This window comes from Trifolium pratense, linkage group LG7, assembly GCF_020283565.1.
Source record: "Trifolium pratense cultivar HEN17-A07 linkage group LG7, ARS_RC_1.1, whole genome shotgun sequence".
NCBI lineage: Eukaryota > Viridiplantae > Streptophyta > Magnoliopsida > Fabales > Fabaceae > Trifolium > Trifolium pratense.
In genome coordinates, this window is record NC_060065.1 from 1,966,982 (window position 1) to 1,990,901 (window position 23,920).

Consider the following 23,920-nt stretch of genomic DNA (forward strand, 5'->3'; position numbering starts at 1 on the left):
TAACACACCCAAAAAATAAATAAATTATATGTGCGGTTAAAATCAATTTTGGAAAAAAAGAAAAAGAAAAAAGAAACTCAATCCAACGGTTATGTGCCGTTGGTTCCTTCCTTGCTTGTTTGTTCACCTCCCATATTTTTAATTTTTAATTTTTAATCCCAAACAAACAAACAAACAACTCTGAATCTAATCTCGATCGCCGCCGTGTCTCACTCTCCGTTCTGATCAGCTCAGTAACACAACACTTATGTACATAACGGAACAGGTCAGTAACAAATTTGCCAATCCTATTTTCCATTCTCATTTCACTTCACGCATCTCTTTCATTCTATGCTAATTATTATATCATTTTTCTTTTGTCTTCATTACTAGTGTGGGTTCCCCGTGCGATGCACGATGCTGTGAGTAAATTTTTTTATTTTTTTTTGGTACAAATTTTTTTATTTTTTAGTTATCATAGTATCAATACCAATTGATGATGATTAATCTCGCCGGAGAGTACACAAACAGACCACAACAATTAAGTTCATTAAATAATTTCACAAATATTATATGAGTTGACAGTGTAGTATTATTTTACACGCTTATCTAATAACAACTATATATCCCGTTTAAGATCATCTTCAACTATAGTACCAATTAGGTACTTATTATGTACTACCATTAGAGCGATACACACTTGAGTACCTTTTATGTACTGAGTCTAAAATAAGCATCATCTCTCTCCTTTGGGATCCACCTTACTTTTCATTGATGAGATCCATTTAAAACTTTTTAAGAGATGCCGGACTCAAGGAATTATTTATTTATTAGGTACTATTATTAAAAATTAATAAATAAGTAATGTGTACACGTGAGACCTAGTTAAGTACTCAAACTTGAGGAGCTCCATTGTGGATGCTATAACAGTCTTGAAAATATGATAAATGATTCCTATTAAACATCAATGTATACTCATATGACACGTGTCGGATAGCTTTGACCGGTGTCCAAAAAAAGTCAATTTTTCTTTTACTTTGACATTCCTTTGATCTGTGTCCGACACCTGTAAGACACTCATATGACACGTGTCGAACAAGTGTCCCAAATAAAATTATTTTTTCTTTACTTACACTCTCCTTAGGCACATATCAGACATATCTACAAGAGTTAAAGATGTGTCGAAACAACAATATTGATCAATAATATTTTTAGTTTTTTCGATAGTAGATGGATAGATAAATGGTAAAATATTATTATATCTTGTTTTAAATTTCTTTTAAGAAATAAATTGCTCAACTTAGATTTATATATATATTGATTCTCAATTTATATCTTTTATAAATATGTAGCGGTGTCGGTGTCATATATTTTTTACATTAGCGGTGTCGTCGTGTTCGTGTCAGAGTTTGTGCTTCATCGGTTGATGATAACTAATCTACATCGGAGAGCACACAAAGTAGGTTCTCTATTTCAACCGAATTTTTTCATATTGTATAGTCATAAATCGAACCTCTAACCACATGCTTAAGAGATCAAGATCCACTTGAATTACCTTCTTATTGAAAATTAATTCAATTGGTGACGATTAATATCTGTCGGAGGTAAATAAAAAAATATGAATGACATTGTGCGTTAATAAAAGACTGGACATGACAATTTCTGTTGTACGATGTTTGATTTTAAAACAATTCCTGGTACTGGACAAACGGGAGTTCAATGGACAAGACAAAAATAGAAATTCTTGTCTCCTACAGAACCACGAGACAACTTTTTGTTTTCTACACAAATTATCTAAAATACCGAAATAATTTTTTATCCACGAAACACCGTACAACACAGAGTTTGTTCAATACCTTAAATGTTTGTCCTGTGTTGTTTTTGTCCACAAAAAAATGTTATATTTGAAGGGATTAAAATCATATTTAACTCTTAAATTTTTATAGATCGATAATTTGTGTCTTGTATAATACTTGTTATCTTATTAGATTATTTTTATCACCTACGGTTAGCCGAAAAATCAAATGATGTAATTACGTCCCTAAATATAAGATTTTTCATCCTTCTTATATGACCCCTTTCAAATATCCAATAGCACTCATTATTTTTTTTATCAGCATACCCTTAAATCTTTTTAAAGGATAAAATTGTAAAAATAATATTAATTGTCAACAAATTTAATACTACGATCCACTTTTATTCAGGTGTCAATTCAGACTTCAAGTGGTTTCAGCCGTCTTTTGATTGTAATTGCGGGGATCAAATTGTTTTTTCATACCAAGTATATCGTCAATCACCACCGAACCAACTAACTATTGACGATATAATATTATTTTTGCAGCAAAGATTTAATTGAATTGAAAAATAAAAAATTAACTTAATTTAATTTTGGTTTGAAGTCCATAAATTACATTGGATTTGGTTTGGAATCCGTATGATTTATTACTCTCTATTTTTATTTTCAATCTTCTTAACTCTCGGTTAATCACTCTCCTATTATTATTAACTTTTCTCTCCACAAGCTTCACTAACACAAACCCTAACTTCCTCCCCCATTTGTTGCCGCCCCCCACCACCATCTACCCTCAAACGGCCATTACCAACACTGTCAATATCTTACTCTTATCGTCTAGTTTCTTTCTATTTGTTCAGTTTTTCAAATTTTTTTTTGAAGTTGATGTTGTATCTCTGTCTCAAGAAACACAATTTTCGGTCATCTTTCGGTTCATCCATGGAGTTTATGACCGGATCTGTAATCTTTTATCATGTAAGCTATCCTTTGTTACGATTTTTCTTTTTCTTTTTCAAGATCTAACAGATTACCAATATTGTTTTCAACCTATTTATGGTTTATATCTTCTTTTGTTGTTTCTGTGTCTTTCTGAGATTACCATAGAACAAATGGGTGTAGTTAATAAATTCTCACCTCTTGAATATGACAACTAAAATACATGAAAACGAAATTATTGAAATCTGAAAGTAAAATATACAAAATAGCATATTGAAATTGAAACTCTTTCGTGAAATATGCGTTTCATTTTAATTTGTTTTGCATGTAGAAACCATCTTTTAATATATGATTTTGTTTGATTGTTGGAGTGTTGGTCGTATTCTAGAGGTGGTATATTATAAACTATATTGTTGCAGAATTTAAAGTAAGAAAATATTTTTGGGGTTGAATATTCATGTATTTGGATAAATTAGTGTCAATAACCACCTCTAGAATACCACCAACATCGATTTCTTAGGAGTCTCAATTAATTAAAGATTTCTTTACTAAAAAACAGTCCTTAAACTGAAACGATCATGTCTACCACATTAAAATGTTCCAATCTTGAACAACAAAATAAGTAATATTTAACTAAGGTTAAGAAATTAATATGTGACTACAATGGGAGATACTCTTAGCATCACATGTCTTTAAACTTGGTTGGTTATGCCTGGCTCCTTTCCGAATTTGATTTAAGCAAGTGACATATTAATATAGAATGTGTGGCTTAACATGAATGTCTTATCTGAAAACAGGTTGATGCGAGATTCAGGAGGAGTGATGAATGAGTTGAAGTAGTTGAGTGACTTATATAGGGAATGTAGTTTAAGAAGAAAGAACAACTATCTCATTGAAATTTTTCATATTTTTCTCCTCAAAGGTACCTGCAAAATTAGTTTCAAATCATAAAATATTTCTTAAAGATTTTTTTTCAATAAGACGTAAATGGTTCAAATTGATCCAAATTATCTGTATATAATAATAGTATAATAGTTCTTCCTGAACATATTAATTTATATGGAAGTTGATCAAAATTAAGTGTGGAATTCTAAAGTTTATAGGTTTATGTCTTTGAGTTAAGGGAGGGAATTGCATAGTCCTTAAGAATCCCATTTCATACAAATTCATATGTATCTATTTCATTTGTGTGTCAGGGTTGCTTTGATGCTTTCCACTGTTTAGCAGGATCTCTTATGAATTGGAGGGTGCTTGGAAAGCTTATATTATGCATCCAACTTGAGGTGTTTTTTTTTACTATTATATATTACAAATTGTTGTTTTGGTGTATGAGCTAAATTAAGTCCCTTTCAAATAATATGAGGAATTTTAGAAGTATGAGGATGTAAGTGAGTGAGTGGTAAAGAGTTTAATTTTTGTGTGAATATATTTTTGCTCAAGTTTAAACAATTAAGGTTGGTTCAATAAACTCACTTTCCTTTATTGGTGGTGTAGGCTCCATTGTCAGGGTATGCTCCTTCCTTCCTTTGCAGGTAAACATCTTTTAGTCCAATCCTAAAAGAAATTTTTTGGCACACATCTGAATTCTTTTTTTTTTAGTTAAGTTCATAAATTACTAAGAATAAACTATAAATTTATTTACCTATTAGAGAATATCAGGGAGTTATAAATGTAGAAGCAATACCTGCATCTATGAAATTTGAGTTTCCACCTTGTTAACATTCTTGATTGATGTGTATGTGGATGTTTCTAAGGAACAAATAATCACTAATTAGAAACTTCTATAAACTTTGTATGCTTGTGCATGTCAATGAAACTATGTAGAGTTTTCTCTATAATATGTATACTAATTATAAACTTCAATGATTGTTGCTGCATTTTTTGGAGGCACAAGAAATTTTGGAAGAACTAATATCATTATGTTTGTAAATGTTCCCTTCTTTTGAATATATATTCCTTTTAATCTGGGTTGGCACACAATCAATGTGTTTCACTCTATGAATTTTTAGTTAATAACTTGGGATGGACATAGCCATATTCAAGGCAGGATGGTTGTTGTTAGAGTTTGTTACAAACACTTTCTTATTGAATTTCTGTTGTGATTACATTCATAAATAGAATGAATTTTCCTTGCACCTACAAAATTAGGCAATAGCATGAAATATAATTTATTATAACAAATATGATTGACATAGGAAGAAAAAGGTGTTTGATGACATTGAAGAAGATATGAAAACAAATTTTCAATATGAATGGAACTGAATATATGGTGTGAAATGTTGTTGCTACCCGTAGTAGTATTTATAGGCAATGGGGGCAAAAGATATGAGCAAAGATACTTGGGGAAAAAGTATTACAGCTGTTTTTTTTTTGTTATTTACCTATATGACAAGCAAAATTAACCATCTCATCAGTGATTTGTAAAACAAAAACCATTGTCTTTAATGACTTTGTTTCTTCCTCATTAATATTGCATATTGCACACCTTACTAAGTACAACAAACGGTAGATATGAGCTGGCGATAACTGGCAAAGGCAAGAGAAAAAATATACAATTGGATATAAGCATGTAAAACAAAAAAGATAAAGAACAAATCCCATCAACCATATACGACAATAATGCAAATATATTTATCATCTTGCCAAAGCATTTTGTTATTAAAACAAAATTGAAAATTAAATAGGGGCTACCTAGGGTGTGGACCCCACTCCAAAGTGGGACACTGCCTATGAAAATTATTTTCCAAGATTTGAATCCAAACTTGGCATGTGGCTTCCTTTGGACTAAAATACCAATCTCACACACCACCACGTGTCAGAATACTTTGTGAACAGTGCTTTTAAGGCACACTAAGCAATTATTCTCTATTATAAGGGTTTTTGATTATAAGTCTGCTTATGCTTCTGGAACAAATTCTCATGATTTGTTTGCTCTTTTTATCTAAATTCTAATCTTATATATCAAAACTAACTACTAACACAACAACCTAAAATTTCATTCTAGGAATCCAAATCCAAGGAAGTGCGTGACTGTGTGTTTTTGAGAGTGGTTAAATTTTGGTAGAATTAAGCAATAAGTAGGTGAAGTGAAGTGAAGGTTTCCATTCCAATGGCTCAACGTTGTTGCAACTTTTACATTTCAATTTCAAGGCGGCTGAATGCCCTTCCAATTCTAAAACCTCCTCCTCCTCCCTCTCAGGCATTCTATCAAACACTTTCAATACACTCTCATTCAAACAATCACTATCCTCCTCCTCCTTATCCTTTCCACTTCAACTTTGATTTCAATCACCCAACTCTATTGAAATTCATCCAATTCCTCAAAAACAACAACGACAAAAACGATGATGATGATGATGTTCATTTCCTTTCATCACTGGAAGAACCAAATGCAGATTTAATATGTTCCGCAGCAATTTGGGTTTTAAGGGAAGATTGGAAACCTGCATTGCGTGCCTTCAAATTGAATAGCCTCTATAATAACGAAAAAGCTTGCAACTTGATGATATGGGTTTTGGGAACTCATGCAAAATTTTCCATAGCATGGTCCATCATTCGAGATATGCATAACTCTTCTCTCTCTACTCATCAGGCTATGCTTATTATCATTGACAGGTACATCACTTTTCTTTATCCTTTTTTTATATTGTCATTCGATGCATTGCTAGAATCATCGGTTGTATGTGGGTAGGAAAATTAGGAAATAACATTCACTTTTCATCTATAGGATTGTTTCTGCTTGATAATTCAGAAATAATGCATATGCAAATAACTCACCTTTTATTGTGCCATTTCATTTCAATCAGATATGCATATGCAAATAACTCTGCTAAGGCTATTGAAACATTCAACTTTATGAACAAGTTCAGATTGACCCCTGATCGGGAAGCATTTCGTGCACTTTTGACTGCTCTTTGTAAATATGGTAACGTCGAAGAGGCTCAAGAGTTTATGCTAGTCAACAACAAGTTCTTCCCACTTGAGATCGAGAGCTTCAACATTATTCTTAATGGATGGTGTAACATAACAGTTGATGTATATGAAGCAAAAAGAGTTTGGAGAGACATGTTAAAATACTGTATAACACCAGATGCTACTTCGTATAGCCACATGATTTCTTGCTTTTCGAAGGAAGGGAATCTTTTTGACTCTCTTAGACTCTATGATCAGATGAAAAAAAGGGAATGGATCCCTGGGATAGAGATCTACAATTCCTTAGTGTATGTTTTAACTCGTGAAAATTGTCCCAAGGAAGCTCTCAAGACTATAGATAAAATGAAGGAACAAGGTTTGCAGCCAGACTCTGACACATTTAACTCCATGATCCGTCCTCTCTGTCAAGCTGGAAAACTAGCAGCGGCAAGAATAGTGTTGAACACAATGGTAGAGGAGAATATTAGTCCAACTGTTGAGACTTACCATGCATTCTTTGAAGGAACAGATTATCATGGAACGTTAGAATTTCTGAGTAAGATGAAAGGTTCTGGTTTGGGTCCAAATAAAGATTCCTTTCTTATAAATCTGGTAAAGTTCTTAGAGTTGAAGCAACTTGTAAATGCACTGAAAATTTGGGCAGAAATGAAGAAATATGATGTGGAGCCCAGTTGTATACATTACAGAAAAATGGTTAAAGGGCTTGTAACATGCAGGTGGTTCATAAAAGCCAAGGATTTTTATGAGGAGATGATCTCAAACGGATGTTCAGAAGATCCAAAGCTTAATAAGCTCCTTCAGAAAGAAGTGCTTGATAGTGGTGATAAAAGAAAACAGAATGTTATAAAGGCTATTAGTGATAAAGTGTGAGAATTCTGAAAAGCGATAAGTTGAGATGGCAAAAACATTGAGAGCAGTGAAGATATAGAAATCTCTTACTTGAAGCAGAGAAACAGAAGCTCCCGATTTTTATCTTGTGATTCTGCATTCTACCATTGGGAATGTTGAAGCATTTGCAGTGCCAATATTGTTGACTAAAAGGTGAATTTCTTGAGGTCACTTCATAGTCCTGACATGTATTAATCTGGCTGTTAGCCCTTTGACAACCTGCCTAATTTTTGAATTTTGCTACAAGAGATGTAATGAAGAAATGAAAAAAATAGTGACCCTCATGTTATCTGATCTATAAATGAATCCTTGATAGTTTTGGTCGTTGCTGCATGCTCTGGCCCTCATACTTTGTTGTTTTGATTGTCTTGTGGTTCATCATTGAACAATATACAAAGTACATATTTTTGTTGTCTTCCTGAGAGTTCACCATTGTTGATTAGTTGGCTATATCTTACAAAACCGTGAGGATTTATGTTGCAAACACTCAGCTTGGTCCGACATTGTATGTGAGTCCAATTTCTCACAAGCTGAATATAAGAAAGAAAAAAAAAGACATATAAACCTCCATAGTTTTCCTTACTCAAACATTAAGAGACTGGTCCCTTTTAAAATTACAAGTATTAGGAATACTTCCAAAAATTACGACAAAGTTATCATATCTTGGTGCTTGTCTGTAGGATTGATTTAATTTACTACTCAATACTTGGATGTGCTGATTTCCCAATTATTTGGGGATTTGCAAGTTTTTGTTTTGTATTTTTTTCTTTTTGCTGAATTTTGTGAATATGCGTACAGATAATGAGTTGTTCTGTCAAGAAAGGTGTTACATTATTACTTTCATACGCCTATATTGGATGATTCATTCCCTTTGCCTCCCTCCCTTCCCTCTTCATACAATAGAAACAAGGATTCTATCTGTTTGCTTCTGAACCAGATAGTAATTTGTAGCGGATACAAAGGGCTACACACGGTTTGCAGAAGAGTAACTGAGTAGGCCTTTGCTTTATGAATGCCAACGAAGAAGCATAACATGCATCAATGTAGGAAATGCCGGATACTTTTACAAACTTCTCCGCTAACTATCTCCATTTGGTTTGCAATATTACATACTGGATCTCTTTTTACATACCAGATTTCTTTTCTTAAGTGTTCTGGTTTGAAATTTTGACTACCAAAAAACTTTGTCGTTCTGAAAAACATTTGTAAGGGTTAAGTCAAATGATAAAAAAGGATAAAATTGGAAATAAAAATTATTTGTAGGGGTAGAGGTACAATTGTTGGGATAGATTTTTTTTTTTCAAAGATTTATTGTTCGATCTTGAAACTGTGACATTAAATTAATTCATTCTCTCCGAGAAGATAACTCATGTGAGGATTTTATGGCCAAACTTGGTGCTTCTTCTAATGTTGAGGTCCTCGTCCATTCCTCTCCTCCTCTGGGACTTCGGGATCTTCTCATAGCTTATAAGCTCATACCAAGAAGAAAAAAAAACAGTCTTGTTTGGTAACACTTCTTTTTTTTCTTACGAGCTTATAGCTTATTTTTAATTGCTTATAGCTTATTTTGATAAGCTAATTCAATTAGCTTATATAGCTTAAAGCTTATAGACGTCCGTTTGGTTTGGTTTGGTTTGGTTTATTTTTGAGAGTATGTAAAATAGCTTTTGCAAGGAAATAAGCTTTTATGTATTATTCATAAGCTTGTCAAGAGAGTTTATGAAAACACAACTTATGAAGATGCAACTTTTGTTAGTTAGAACTTATGAATTAACATGAAATCTTATTTATTTACATAAGCTGAAAAATAAGCCAATCCAGATGGGCCCTCAAGCTTATAGCTTATCATTTTTCTCTCTCAATTTTACCCCTGCCATCTTACTTGAAAAGATAACATATTTTTAATGTCATTTCATATTTATAAGCTAGTTCATCCACTAATTTTACTAAATATTACAAATTCAACCAGCTAGCTTATAAGCTATTCGCTGTAACCTCATCCGTTATAAGCTTGCTTATGAGCTATGCACTATTTTTTACCAAATAGACCCCTCACCATATTTATATATCAATAATAAAAGAACGAAAACATGGATGTGAAGACAGAGTTATGATGACACAGTGGTATACAAGAGCAGCCGCGAAAGGTGTGGTAATTAGTGGACAATTGTGGCAACCAAATCGTCTGCTGAGGATGTCAACTAACTGTAACAACGACAACACCAACAACCGTGATGACCTGGATTCCATTTTCAAACAGAAACGAATTCTTCGAACTCAGGTCAGAAAAACCCTCAAGGCCATCGACCCCTCCCTCAGGTCTCAACAAGGTACATTTTAATCTTCTTTCCTTCTTTTACTGTTGTTTTTTTATTCCTACAAACAAATTTGGTTTATTTGCTTTTTGTTCAGACAATGCTATTCAAGACATAATTTTGGGAGCTCCGTGGTTCAAATCAAGCCTTAGGCTATGCGCATACATTAGTTGTAGTGCTTTACGAGAAGTTGATACTTTCAAACTCTTATCACAAATTTTGCAGCCTCCACCCAGTGGTATGTCGTTTAACAATTGATTTTGTATTTTTTGTTAATAAATTATACTTTTGGGGAAGTTAGAATCTTGATCCTACACAAGTGTCTAATATATAAGAGAAAATTGTTTGAGGAATTATTAATGACAACAACTTTATATTATATCAATGTTGTCGAATAGCGGTTGTAGCCGTAAGCATAGTGGAATTTGACCAAATCACTTTTGTTCTGCAATATGCTATTTAGAGAGTACACAGTGTTTGTCAAATAGAGGTTCTTGTAACACCGTTAGCATTGTAGGCTTTGTAGCATACTAGCATAGCAGAATTTGAACAAACCACTATTTTCCGTGATCCGCATTTAAAGGAATCTGCCATTTCTTTGAAGAATGGAGATGGTCTCCACTTGTTTGTATTGTAGACATACAAAACTATATCAAAGTTTTTAATTTTTGTATTGAAGACAAAAAACAGAATGCTGTATACATGATTATTGTTGATGTTTTTTGAAAACTATGTTAGTTATATTTCCTCGTGACATTTAATCAAATACTCTGCGCTGTCTAGCTAAATCTTGGCAGTTGGATCAATCTACAATTCATATCCAATGGCTGGCATATGGCTATACCGGTTAGAGATAATCTGAGCAGAAGGTAGGGGCCGTTTGGTAAGCAAAGAGAGATGTAAGGCAACAGGTGTATGGGATGCCCAACTGAAATTTTAACCATTCTCGATTAGTATACTATACATATATTATAACAAAAGATTGACGTGAGAGACACTGTGATGGTATTGTGACTAATTCTAGTATACAAATTAGAGGTAGGCAGCAGTGAACTATAAAGCATGGACAGAGGCACGGACACCAGACACTATACTAACATGTCTTGTTTGTGTTTGACACTGACACATGTCAAACACCGAGTACCTCTTCAATCTGTACTGTCAATGCTACATAGGTCGCAAATCCTATTTCTCAACACGGACTTAAATTCAATAATATAATATAATATGATTATAGAGCAACTATATCCTGTCCTCGATTAGGTAGCTCATGATATTTATACATATATTTTACTGGATTCTATTTCATAGATGTATGGTTTGATACAATCAGGGATTCAGGAACAACTGCAACAATTGAAAGAACTTTTTTCTATTATAAATATCATCGTGAATCTGATGTGAAATCGTAAGAGAGATGACTGTTTTTATAAATGAAAAGTTGTAGAGAGCAATTATGTTATATATTAATATTATGCTTTTAATTTTCAAAAGTTATATATTATGTTTTTAATATTGCAAATTTATACGAATGAATATTGCACCTACAAATTAAAAGTCATGGTAAATCCTACAGCAAGCATACCTTCATAAGAGTAATGCTCTGGGTAAATTTTTTTTAAAAAATTTACATATTTTCTTTGCTTGTTCTTAGAAGCCTGTCATGTGTCAAACAATATTTATTCCCTGCCTCCAAAATAAAATCTTGTAGTATATGAATTTTATTTATCAAGACAATGTGATGACCAAATGCAGGTGGTAAAAAACTATATGTACCACGGGTGGAGGATAAAAATAGTAACATGAGGATGCTTAACGTATCGCGTATTGATGATCTTGTTGCAAACTCAATGAACATCTTAGAACCAGATCCTGTCGATGCTGATGGAAATGCACGTGAAGATGGTACTTGTCTCTCTCTTTCATTGTTGGGTTTTTTTGTTTTCATTTACTGCCAAACACGCAATCTCACTGCTTGAATATTTAGCTGTCAAAGATGTAGCAAAGTTCCAAAAACAGTGTGCTTAACCTCCAAATTCAAATTTGAATCTTCTTCAAAATGCCGCCATTATCAAGTCATAATTACATCACATGAAGCTAATTTTGTTGAATCTTACATGACATAATTTTACAGATAATATGAAAATCCTAATCAGGGTTTCTAATCTAAAAGTTTTTTTTTTTAATTTAAAAAAAAGATAACGAAATAATGAAGCCAGTCAGAATGGTATAACTTATATAAAGCTGCTTCCGCAAGATCAGGTACAAGTTATGTACATCGATGTCCTACTCCCTTTCATGGCTACTTTTGTGCAGTTACTGTTATTTTTCTGATTCTTGTAGTGTTGACCTCCGTCTAGTGTATTTTTATACTTATTCTGATTGGCCAATATCAACAACCTTCTGAAAGATCTCTTTGGTGCAGTTTTGCAGGCGAATGAACCAGTTGATATTTTGCTTTTACCTGGTAAGCTTCTCATATCTTATTTGATTATTGATGTCTAATCTTACATATAGCTAATCATTTATATTTCCCAAGGGTTGGCATTTGACAAATCTGGACGACGTTTAGGCCGTGGTGGAGGGTATGCTTCTATATTTCTAGCATCCAGACGAAAGCATTAGGTTTTCCATTAGTATATTATGTAACCAGTTAATGGTTTCCAAACTCAAATGATGTCTCGTCTTGTTAATTTCACAGAAAAGGTTTTCCTTCATAGTCCAAGGATTGTTAACAGTTAATATTCCCATTTCTACAGTTACTACGATACCTTCTTGAAAAATTATCAGGACCTTGCAGAGACTCAGAATTGGAAGCAGCCCTTGCTTGGTATTCATTTCCTCCTTCTAGTTAATATATATTTGGTTGAATAAAACCTACAATTCTATCACTATAACGCAATTTGGATTTGCAGTTGCACTCTCATATTCACAACAAATACTAGATGATGGTGTGATACCAGTTACTTCAACTGATGTTCTAGTTGATGCTCTTGTATCTCCAGAAGGTGTAATTCCCATCAGTTCTGCTGCCTTCAACAGGTATCACTGAACATACTCATTTTTTTGTCATATTGAGTTCGATCAATTATTATTGTTTATATTTTTTATTTTATCATTTTAACCAAGTGTAAGATTCCAGAATGGATATCTGAGCTGGACTTGAAGCTGATGCTGAACCCTTTCAATGGATTATGTATCATCTTCAATACAATTTTATGGTTCATTAAGTATTCAGCGCTAATGGAGGGTTGGATCCGGAGCTTTTTGTGTAACAAGTAAAAAGAGCAACCAATTAAGCAAATAAAATGTTAAATGAGGGGTCTTGACACGTTAAAAATTAAGTGGTACCCCTACTAAATTAGTGATTTGTTAGAAATATTTGTAAAAACTAGAAAATATATTGCATATTCAATTGTATTTTTATTTACGTTGTTAGCTTTAATTTTGTCTATGGCAACTGCAACAGTTGAAGTTGAACTGGCATAAAGAGTGAATTGTTGAATGCTTGTTTGGTCATATATGTTCAGATATCTTCACAATTTTAGACATACAATGATATAATTTTGTATTCTCTAAATTTTTACATTTTTTTGGGTAAATGTTATTAAATTAGCTAGTTACTTTGGTTTCTAATTAAGGTTTGAGCTCATGAACTTACTAGCTCTTTTTAGCGTCTCTTAACTCATCAACGATAATGATATCATTATTTTATTTTTTTTGAACAAAATGATATCATTACTAGCTCTTTTTACCCTTAATTAATATCACCAAGTGTTTTGAAATATAAAAAGTTAAGATTAGAGTACTGCTATTTGTCGCGAGAGCAACTTTAGCGAATACCACGAACAAGTGAAATCAACGCATTATTAACACGTACTATTCCTAGCTAGCTTATTAACACATTAATATAAAGAGTACTATTCACTGTTCTGCATTTATTACTACTATTAGGTAACGATATTTTATAAGTTAAAATAGTTTATAATTTATTTTTAAAAACATTAATATAAACAAGTTTAATAGATATACATCGTCGGTAAAATAGTTTTAAATTTTATTTGGTAAAATTAAACTATAAATTATTTTATAAATAAAAAGCTAGTTAATACTTGAAAAACTAATCAAATGAAATTAAAGTGTTTGACAACTTAACTGTTGTACGTATAAAATGACATAAAAATACGTGATTAGTGAGTAGTTATTAATATTATATTTTTTAAAAATAAAGAAATAATAAAATTAAAATAGTAAGGTTAAAATTGAAATAAAAGGTAAAAAATTATAAGCTATAAGGTAAAAAGCTACTTAAAATATCATCTAAAAAACTTATAAATTCAAAGGAAAAACTTTTTGCCGAACACATTTTATTTTATCAAATAAGTTTATAAATTAATCTAATAAATTATAAATTAGTTTATTTATGTTACCAAACAAACACTTTTTTTTTTTTTTTTTAAAAGTTGATGGTTTATAAGTACCACCAACTTATTTACAAAGAAAATACTACAATTGCTGCTGCCAAGGATCGAACCCCTGACCAACAGTATACACCTGCTCAGTCAGCAAGTGCCAACTGAGCTACCCCACCCACCCCAATAATACAATTTTGTCTTGAAAAAATTCGCGCCAGGTAGGGGTCGAACCTACGACCTTCTGCTTTACCAAACAAACACTTATAGACATCTTTAAACAAAATAAAAATGTTAATAGAAATCTCAAAGTGGTCACATTTCATGTTTTTCTTTGTGAACGTGTTTTTATTATTTATGATTTTTCTTTTGTTCATTTGAATATATATAAATATGAATGTAACCAAAGAATATATATAAATATGAAGAGTACTATTACTACTAGTCTACTACTGAAACAAAGAGGAGGCGCGCACCTTTTAATTGCTTCGTGATATTCTTGGAATATTATGTCGTAACATTTAACATTATCCAATCTTAAATTAAACACATTTTAGGAAGTTTCCCATCCAAAATGGACCCATTAAGATTACTACTTTCAGCTTAGGCCTTAGGGGGCTTAGCTGTGCGTTTGACTCGTAAAATAATAAGAACTACATAGAACAATATAAGACAGAACAAGATAATATAAGACATGACAAAACTATATCGGAGAGATATATGACGATAATATTTTTATATTAAAAAATAAAAGGGGTATTTTCGTATTTTTTATAGTTGTACTGTGGACAAAAAGTTGTCCTGTGATTTAGTGAGTTTGTCCTGTCCATTGCTACCTAATTTGTCCAGTCCCATAATCAGTTTTAAATCAAACAGAATACAATAAAAAGTTATTCAGTTCAGTCATAAGTTTTTTAACGGATCAAACACAATGTTATTACAATGTTATTGACATAGTTGTTAGTGGAGCAGTTAGACGTTTTGAGATACTAAAATACTCTTCTTTTTTTTTTTCGAAGGAAAAAAATAAACTAAAATACTCTTATATGATCACTTCACTCTCCTTTTGCATTAGGAAGATACCTATAAAAAAATGGAAAAGGAAGCTCTACTTTGTTCTGTTGATGCTGATGAAATGGTTTCTCAACAACCTAAAAGATGCAAGGCTGGTCTTATCACCATGCCTTTCATCATTGGTATATTTTCTATTTGAATGAGCTTGAATTTTGTGTTGTATAATATGGTTTTGTTGTTGATGTTATTATTTTTCTTTTGCAGCAAATGAGGCACTTGCTAGAATGGCAAGTTTGGGACTTTTGTCCAACATGATATTGTATTTGATGGGAAGTTACAAGCTTCATCTAGGACAAGCTACACAGATACTTCTCTTGTTCTCTGCAGCTAGCAATTTCACGCCTATTGTTGGTGCTTTTGTTGCAGATCCTTATTTGGGTCAATTCCTAGGTGTTGGATTAGGTTCTGCTGTCAGTTTCTTGGTATGCATGGATGTTCTGTGTTTGTATTGACTTATTTGAACTTATTTACTGACATAAGCACTTGTGAGGCTTTTTAGACAACTTATAAAAACAACTTATGACATGTTCATAAGCCGTTTTCAGCTTATTTTCATATGCTCTCTAAGATAGCTTATGAAAACATCTTATAGATTATATGAAAACAATTTAACTTTATTTTATCTTTGTTATAGAAATAACTTATACATAAGCACTTATCATGATAAGCACTTACAATATTAGCTGCAAATTAAGTTGTTTATCTAAACAGATAGATTATGTTCATCTGATAAAGTAATTATTAGTGGATGGATGAATGAAATTCTGTTCAAGTCTACTTGGATTCCTTTTTATGATTCAAAATTAGATGTTGAGACTTGAGATAGTAGTAATAGATTCCCTTGTATGAAAGAAAACAATCATACAAAGGAAAACAGTTCCATCAAACTTGGTAACAATGCTTCTCTTTGTGTTATAGGGAATGACACTGTTGTGGTTAACAGCCATGATCCCAGCGGCACGGCCTCCAGCTTGCAGCCATCTAACTGAAGGCTGTAAATCAGCAACAAAAGGGCAAATGACAATGTTACTCTCTGCATTTAGTCTCATGTCAATTGGAAATGGTGGTCGTTCATGTTCCATAGCATTTGGTGCAGACCAAGTAAATAGGAAAGATAATCCGAATAACCATAGGATCTTGGAAATATTCTTCAGTTGGTATTATGCTTTCACAACTATTTCTGTCATAATAGCTCTCACTGGAATTGTTTATATCCAAGATCATCTTGGTTGGAAAATTGGTTTTGGTGTTCCAGCAGCACTCATGCTTTTGTCTACCCTCTTATTCTTTCTTGCTTCTCCTCTTTATGTCAAGGTTACAAGAAGAACCAGCTTGTTCACTGGTTTTGCACAAGTAACTGTTGCTGCCTATAAGAACAGAAAACTTTCATTACCACCGAAGAACTCACCTAAATTTTATCATCACAACAAGGACTCGGATCTTGTTGTTCCAACTGATAAACTAAGGTATATAGAATCAAATTATCATACCATCTTTTTGGCTTATACCATATGTCAAAACTCATTAACCCTCAACGTAACTTCATTAACTATGAATTTGATCGTGATTAGCCACAATTTTTCAGGTGTGCAAAATTTTCATGTAGTTAAACACCCGAAAATTATGGTTATCCACGTCCAAATTCTAGGCTAATGAAGTTGTGCTATAAATGAGTTTTGACACCTGATATATTCATTAACCATCACCGGAATATAATTAACCACATATTGAATTGTGTTAGCAACTTAAAAAGTTATTGCAGAAGTTGTCTTAATTTGCTTGTAGCAAAATCATTTCTCGGATTAAATATTTGATTTCATCAGCTTATGCTTTTCATTTTCAGGTTTCTGAATAAAGCTTGTGTCATTAAGGAACATGAGCAAGTTATAGCCCCTGATGGTTCAGCAATAAATCCATGGAGACTCTGCACCGTAGATCAAGTAGAAGAACTAAAAGCCATTGTTAGAGTTATTCCATTGTGGTCTACAGGGATCATGATGTCCCTTAACATTGGAGGATCATTTGGATTGCTTCAAGCTAAATCCTTAGACAGACATATCACCTCACACTTTGAAGTACCAGCAGGATCTTTTAGTGTTATCATGGTAGCTGCATTATTTATATGCATAGTTCTCTACAATCGCATTCTTATTCCTCTAGCATCAAAGATCAGAGGGAAACCAATTAGGATCAGTGCAAAGAGAAGAATGGGAATTGGATTGTTGGTATCTTTTCTGCACTTGGTAACTGCAGCAACTTTTGAGACTATAAGGAGAAAGAAAGCAATCAAGGAAGGATATCTGAATGATACTCATGGAGTGTTGAAAATGTCTGCATTGTGGCTTGCACCTCAACTTTGTTTGGGTGGTATAGCTGAAGCATTCAATGGCATAGGCCAAAATGAGTTTTATTACACGGAGTTTCCGAGGACTATGTCTAGTGTTGCTGCTTCCCTTTCTGGATTGGGAATGGTTGCAGGAAATTTGGTATCTTCTTTTGTATTCATCACTATAGAAAACGTCACTTCGAGAGGAGAAAAAGAAGGATGGATATCAGATAATATTAACCAGGGTCGTTTTGACAAGTACTATTGGGTTATAGCCGGATTTAGTGCTCTTAATTTACTGTATTATCTAGTATGCAGTTGAGCTTATGGACCTACAGTTGATGAAGTATCTAAGGTAAAAAGATTGGTCATAATATATATAGGTTCTTGCTAATTATTATGTTTCTCAACTTCTATTAATATAAGTCATGTGTATATGCTATTCAAAGTAATTTTATCTATCTCTTTGGTGTTTATCTCTAGTGTAATAGTTCTAGTGTTGAAGTTAATAAGAAGGCTAGGGTTCATCCATCTTCAAGCCAACCACCTCTAAAGGTTAACTAATCACAAATTAAACTCTCCCCTTCTTTTCTATTCTGTAATTTCTCTCTTACTTGTATATATGTGTAAGTTTTGCTGTCTTTCTTGATTGTCTTAATTATACTTGTTAGAAACTATGACCGTATAATGCTGAGGTGACATGGCTAAATTCATTGCTCTCAAAACTACTATGGTTCATAGGTGTATTATCCTGTCACTGTTTGAAACGAAATCAATTACTACTAAATTTATAATGTTTGTTCATGAAGTTTGTATCTGTCAAATTGGGTTTGAATTCAGATAGAAGAAGAAAACATGCGCAAGTAATCATGTTTGGTGTCATGTCATATGTACTATTCAGACCTGCCACCTCAACATTAAACATTTAAACAGCTACATAAACACCTTTTAACGGAGTTGCATGAAAAAGGGTAATGTTACAGATATTTAATGCCTTAAAAACCAATTTGTTACAAACATTAACTTAAAGGGCCGCAAGATACATTTGACCTATTATTTATCAATATCAGTCATGTATATGCTATTGAAATTAATTTTATCTATTTGATCCTTTTCTCTATAGTGTAATAGCTCTACTGTTGGAATTAATAAGACGGCCAAGGTTCAGCCATCTTCAAGCCAACCACCTCTAAAGGTTATATTAAATTAACTTTCTCCCTCTTTTCTATAATTTCTCTCTTGTATATATGTGTATGTTTTGTTGTTTGTTGTCTTTCTTGATTGTCTTAATTATTTTTTTGGAAGAGAGAAATTAATTAAAGCAAATGAAATTCTTATATATCCTTAATTATAGGTAACTTCAGAAGTATATACTAATTATATTATATATGAATCTGAATGAATCAGGTGAGGAAGGAGAAGCTAGGTGATAGAATAACAGCACTTCACCAGCTAGTTTCCCCATTTGGAAGGGTAATTGTGAAACTAATTAATCACTCCATTATTATCATTATTTTACACAATTAAGCACAATTCAATATCATAAACCATTGTTTGTGTTAATTTGGTTTTCAAAGTAGCCTTTCATGATTCAAGTTATGTGTACCTCTTTTGTCGTTAATTAGAATTTCACTTTTGTCGATATTGGAAACTTCGTACCTATAACATGATAAAAAAAAATCACTTTTAACATTAAAAAAAGAAAGATGAGAGCTTTGATGTGTTGTGAATTGTGAACTGATATGTGGTTCACTTTTGCAGACTGACACGGCTTCTGTATTGTCTGAAGCCATTGGATACATCAAGTTTCTTCATGGTCAAATTGAGGTCATGTTTCTTATTTATTAATTTATTTTGTTGGACTGTATGTACTAGTAGAACTATAGCATATAGTATTATTGAATATACTTTCTTCTTTTTATTCCCATCTAGCTGTTGGATGACACTGGCCTAAAAAGAAAGGGTGCTCCAATTCCAAACCAGGTATTCTTTTCTAATTTCACTTATCTATGAAGTCAAATTTCATAGAGAAGTGAAATTAGAAATTTCACATAGAAGTATAATTATTTGTAATGATATCAATTAAATTAATTGATTAATCATTTTTTGAAAATAATAATCAGACTGCAAAAGCGAATAAGGGAAAGAACTTGAGGACTAGAGGGTTGTGCTTAGTCCCTATGTCAAGCCTTTGTCCTGCACACAACATGTTGGAAGCACAAATGGAGCTGAATATTTGCAGGGAGGCGTGGAAATTAGTTGAAGCGAGTTAGGTTTTGCACGACTCAAGTTTGACCTGGTACAAAAATAAAGGCATATGTCTTTGCCGTTACCTATTAAAGGCTTGTAATAAGTGGTGTAAATAGATTAACGAACTAATAGAGTGTTGTAAATAAGTGGCGTAAATAAGTTTTTTGTAATTATTAATCAAGAGTCTATTTGAGCAAATTAATGCTTGTCCTATTTTCATAACATTGAAATACAATCAGAAATATTTTCTACATGGTATCACGAGTTTCCAGTTTTGGGGGTCTTGCTTCCGAAACATAAACCTTAGTTGTTGTCATTGCAGTTTTGTTCCTTTTTTTCCGCCTACATTGCGGTTTATTGCCCATATTTTTTCCTCTCCGCGGTTGCTGACCTTTGACTACTATTGCTCACGTGACAGAAACATTGTTCGTGCATCAGAAAAGCACTATTTACTAAATCATTGTTCAGACGCCATCAACACGAGTAGGAGAAAAATGTTCACACAAATGCCATTGCTTGTACGTCGTTGCTGCTCACTTGGTCAAACAACATTGTGGTAGACCCCTTTGTTGCCAGTTTTTCTGCAGATCATTGTTCTTCTTGGTTGCTATTTTTCTAGGCGTTCCTTTCTGTATATTTCTTATGCAGTTGGCTTTAATTTTGTCTATGGTAACTGCAATAGTTGAACTGACATAAAGAGTGAATTGTTGAATGATTGTTTGATCATAGATGTTGAGATATCTTCAAAATATATTTTAATTTACACAGGTTTTTTTTTTTTGGATTAGGTGGCATTTGTAATGACTTTGTCCTCTTCAAGAAATGGTGAAGATGAAGACAACTAGATGATTTTATGTCATGCAAAAATATGGAAAAAGAAAAATATACCAGTGGGGATTATGGCATGTATTTTACTAAGGAACAGAACAAGCACTGCTGTTTTATAGTGACTTACTTTAGTCTTTGATTATGACTAGTGTTTCTGTGGTCCATCCATAACTACATGTGTAAATAAATAAAACATACAACATGTTACAGTCAATATCAGCCAATTTCAAGCCCCATTTTAGGTGTCAGATTTAATTTGTTTTGTTAACCAAAAACCAACTTAGTTGTTGGATTGGATATCCTAAAATAGACCAACCATTGTTGCAAAAATGAATCTTTGTGCTAGCTTAGCTTCGTGTTCTTTCATCAATAAGAATTGTTTATACTTTTTTTTTTTTTAAATAAGCCAAAATGAGATATAAGAATTGTTTATACTTAATTGCTTTGGAGAATGACTCAACATTCAGAAGCTTGATTCAGCTGAACTACTGCATTAATTAAATATGTAACATATAGATTCATTTTCTTAAGAAATATAAAACATATAAACAAGGTAGTTAATGCCAAGAAACATTTAACATTACAAATATCTATTCTACATTGGTCTTCTGTTTTCTCCTTGATCTGCTGTATAATCTGGAAGGTGGAGAAGGAGAGAACTCAAATGGAAGTGGTGGAAGTTCCATCTCCCCCTTCAAAATCTTAACAATGTCTCCAATATCTGGCCTCATCTCTGGAATTTTCTGTAAACAAGTGAGTGCCAAGTTGATACACATGCTTGCTTGTTCCTTGTTGTAATCATCTTGTTTCAATTTTTCATCAACTAGTTCTAAAATGTTACTGCCACCAGCTTGAGCCAAGTGTCTACACCAGCTAATTAAGTTAGCTTTCTCTAGCTTCATAGGAGATGCAAGAACATGTAATGGTCTTCTACCTGACACAATTACAAGAATCAAAACTCCAAAACTGTATATATCAGCTTTCTCCATTAAGAATCCACACCCTCCATATTCCGGTGCTACATAACACAGTGTACCTCTCATACTAGTTGTGCTGCTGAGTTCGCGGCTGAAAAGATCTCCACTCCACATGTCACTTCCAATCGAACGCGTGCTTTTTTTCCTCCAACCTCTTCTGAAGCTAAACTCACCATTTTGTTCACACTCATGATGTCCTTCCTCTCCATAGTTCTTATTACGTCGGCAAAGATAGAACCTTCTACCCAAACCAAAATGAGGCATCACTTTCAATCCTTTCTTCCATTTAGTTTGAAGACTTTTCAGCTTGTTGGAATTCTTCTTGCTTAATTCAGCAAGATGTTCTTCTTTCCACCACTCTTGCATCTTCCTATTCTTCATCTTGTGGCTTTTCTTTCCCTTCAGTTCTTTCATATCAACAACTCCATTATCTGCATCTTCCATCACAGATACCTGTAATTGTGGTCCATTTGCAATTGCATCACTGGTTTTACCTATTGGACTTGAATTTTCCAACTCTGATTTCTCCTGAATGTTGTTGTTCTTAGTACTATCAATACCATCATCCCAATCAGCATTTGATGGACAAATCTGACTTCCAATCCACTCCATGACATAGTCTTTACTACATAACTCACCACTTCCATCTTGTTTCCACCACCAATCTTTTCCCCATTGTTTCCCATTGTCCTTCTCATCATCAACCAAACAAGAAGCATTATTAACAGCCAACTCCTTACTATAATCAGTGCTATAAAACTCATCATCATAAGGAACAAACATATTATTATTATTATTATTCCAATCATCCCTTCCTCCTCCTATATCCAAACTTGAAATTTCCTTACCCTTTGTATTTACACTGAGTGCAGCTTTGCTCCTTTTCCTAGAGCTCCTTTTCTTCCTTTTCCTTTAATTGATTGACGACATGTGGCAAAATTGAATCTGATGGTTAGAATTTAATGACTTTAATTAAATAATTAAAAATTAAAAACAATACAATCTCAGCCACCGTCACTGCCCCCACTTCCGGCCGTCATAGGGCGGCGGTTTTTCTCCCCTTTTCTCAATCGACCACCACGCACACAAACCACCTCAACATCTTGTCATTTCGCATTCGCCTTTTCGCCGGCCTGTTTTGCCGCAATTGCAGAACTCAACCATGTCGAAGCTGCTGCAAAGCAACCCAGCGTCATAGGGCGGCGGTTTTCCTCTGACACACGCGCTGCTTCTTCTTCTTTCTCTGTACAATCATTGTTTCATCTTCCCCCTCGCCGCCGCTCGCCGTCATTACTAATATTCATGATCGAGGTATTATTCTTTTTCAAAACTACACTCTTTTTTATTCTTGGTCCTCTTTGTTATTGCAAGTAGAGAAAGAAATTATGTAAAAATTCAAATAGAATTGTGTTGTTATTGTGCTGCCATGGAATTTTCACTCATTTGCTTCATTTGAATCCATTAAAATTTCACTACTACATTTGAATTAAAACCGTTGTTATAAGTGTAATGTTAGATCCTTTCTTTGAAATCTGTTAATTTGGCATTGACCCCTTCTTTAAAATATTGTTATAGGTGTGTTAACTGTTATATTTTTTAATTTGATATGTATATTTTGGTTTTGTGCAGTTTTGTTGTTCTGCAATGTGTGCTACATAATCTCTCATGTTTACTTGATCAATGTGCAATTTTGTTAATTTTATATGTATAACTGTTATATTACTCTGTCATGTTTACTTTATCATTGATTCATAGTTTATTCTGTCATTTTAGAATGTATATTCTTCTCTTATTATTTTTCACAATAGTTAATATATTGACTCTATACTTTTTTTTACTTCTTCAGGAAACATGAATTCATCATCAATTCCAAATTGGGTTGATAAATGGGTGAATAATATCCATGAACAAGAGCGCTAATGCTTTTCCTCTGACACACGCGCTGCTTCTTCTTCTTTCTCTGTACAATCATTGTTTCATCTTGCCCCTCGCCGCCGCTCGTCGTCGTCACAACAGCGGCGTCCTTCCTCCATTCTTCTCCACACACCATCTGGCGTCCTTCCTCCATTCTTCTCCACACACCATCTCGCCATAACGACTCTGGCAGTTTTTACTGCATTTGAGTTGAAACAAAGATGAATTTTAACAGATTTTGATTATATAAAAAGAGAATTTTTCAATCCATTTAAATTAGTACATCTGTTGTAACT

The 23,920-nt window shown here is 33.1% G+C and overlaps 4 protein-coding genes across 17 annotated transcripts; 3 read left to right on the forward strand and 1 right to left on the reverse strand.

The window, feature by feature from the left end:
* The first annotated feature begins 26 nt into the window (after positions 1–26).
* On the forward strand, positions 27–13,429 carry LOC123899667 (5-formyltetrahydrofolate cyclo-ligase, mitochondrial-like). 12 transcript variants are annotated; one of them, XM_045950862.1, is made up of 12 exons: positions 2,439–2,746; positions 3,505–3,629; positions 3,904–3,990; positions 4,202–4,239; positions 9,610–9,858; positions 9,941–10,081; positions 11,599–11,748; positions 12,269–12,310; positions 12,383–12,428; positions 12,603–12,673; positions 12,759–12,885; positions 12,986–13,429. In XM_045950862.1, exons 4-12 carry the CDS (start codon positions 4,218–4,220, stop codon positions 12,996–12,998), a joined length of 861 nt encoding a protein of 286 aa, XP_045806818.1. In that variant the 5' UTR covers positions 2,439–2,746; positions 3,505–3,629; positions 3,904–3,990; positions 4,202–4,217; the 3' UTR covers positions 12,999–13,429. The 12 variants fall into 12 exon arrangements, with proteins under 12 accessions (XP_045806824.1, XP_045806825.1, XP_045806817.1 ...); XM_045950865.1 differs by having other exon boundaries at positions 9,631–9,858; XM_045950867.1 differs by having other exon boundaries at positions 3,935–3,990; positions 9,631–9,858.
* Positions 13,430–15,235: 1,806 nt separating this feature from the next.
* Positions 15,236–19,638, forward strand: LOC123899669 (protein NRT1/ PTR FAMILY 1.2-like). 3 transcript variants are annotated; one of them, XM_045950875.1, is made up of 9 exons: positions 15,236–15,451; positions 15,534–15,751; positions 16,248–16,795; positions 17,173–17,894; positions 17,986–18,010; positions 18,779–18,850; positions 19,063–19,128; positions 19,417–19,482; positions 19,588–19,638. In XM_045950875.1, exons 1-6 carry the CDS (start codon positions 15,349–15,351, stop codon positions 18,846–18,848), a joined length of 1,686 nt encoding a protein of 561 aa, XP_045806831.1. In that variant the 5' UTR covers positions 15,236–15,348; the 3' UTR covers positions 18,849–18,850; positions 19,063–19,128; positions 19,417–19,482; positions 19,588–19,638. The 3 variants fall into 3 exon arrangements, with proteins under 3 accessions (XP_045806831.1, XP_045806833.1, XP_045806832.1); XM_045950877.1 differs by lacking the exon at positions 19,588–19,638 and having other exon boundaries at positions 16,248–16,430; positions 16,644–16,795; positions 19,417–19,483; XM_045950876.1 differs by lacking the exon at positions 19,588–19,638 and adding an exon at positions 18,139–18,210.
* On the forward strand, positions 19,054–19,928 carry LOC123900104 (transcription factor bHLH113-like). Its single transcript, XM_045951420.1, has 4 exons — positions 19,054–19,128; positions 19,417–19,482; positions 19,588–19,638; positions 19,779–19,928. The coding sequence occupies exons 1-4, from the start codon at positions 19,054–19,056 to the stop codon at positions 19,926–19,928; spliced, it is 342 nt and encodes a 113-aa protein (XP_045807376.1).
* Positions 19,929–21,254: 1,326 nt separating this feature from the next.
* Positions 21,255–23,778, reverse strand: LOC123900107 (putative receptor-like protein kinase At1g80870). The gene is made up of 2 exons (XM_045951421.1): positions 23,549–23,778; positions 21,255–22,620 (listed from the first exon to the last, which is right to left on the reverse strand). The coding sequence occupies exons 1-2, from the start codon at positions 23,776–23,778 to the stop codon at positions 21,324–21,326; spliced, it is 1,527 nt and encodes a 508-aa protein (XP_045807377.1). The 3' UTR covers positions 21,255–21,323.
* Between the last annotated feature and the right edge of the window lie 142 nt (positions 23,779–23,920).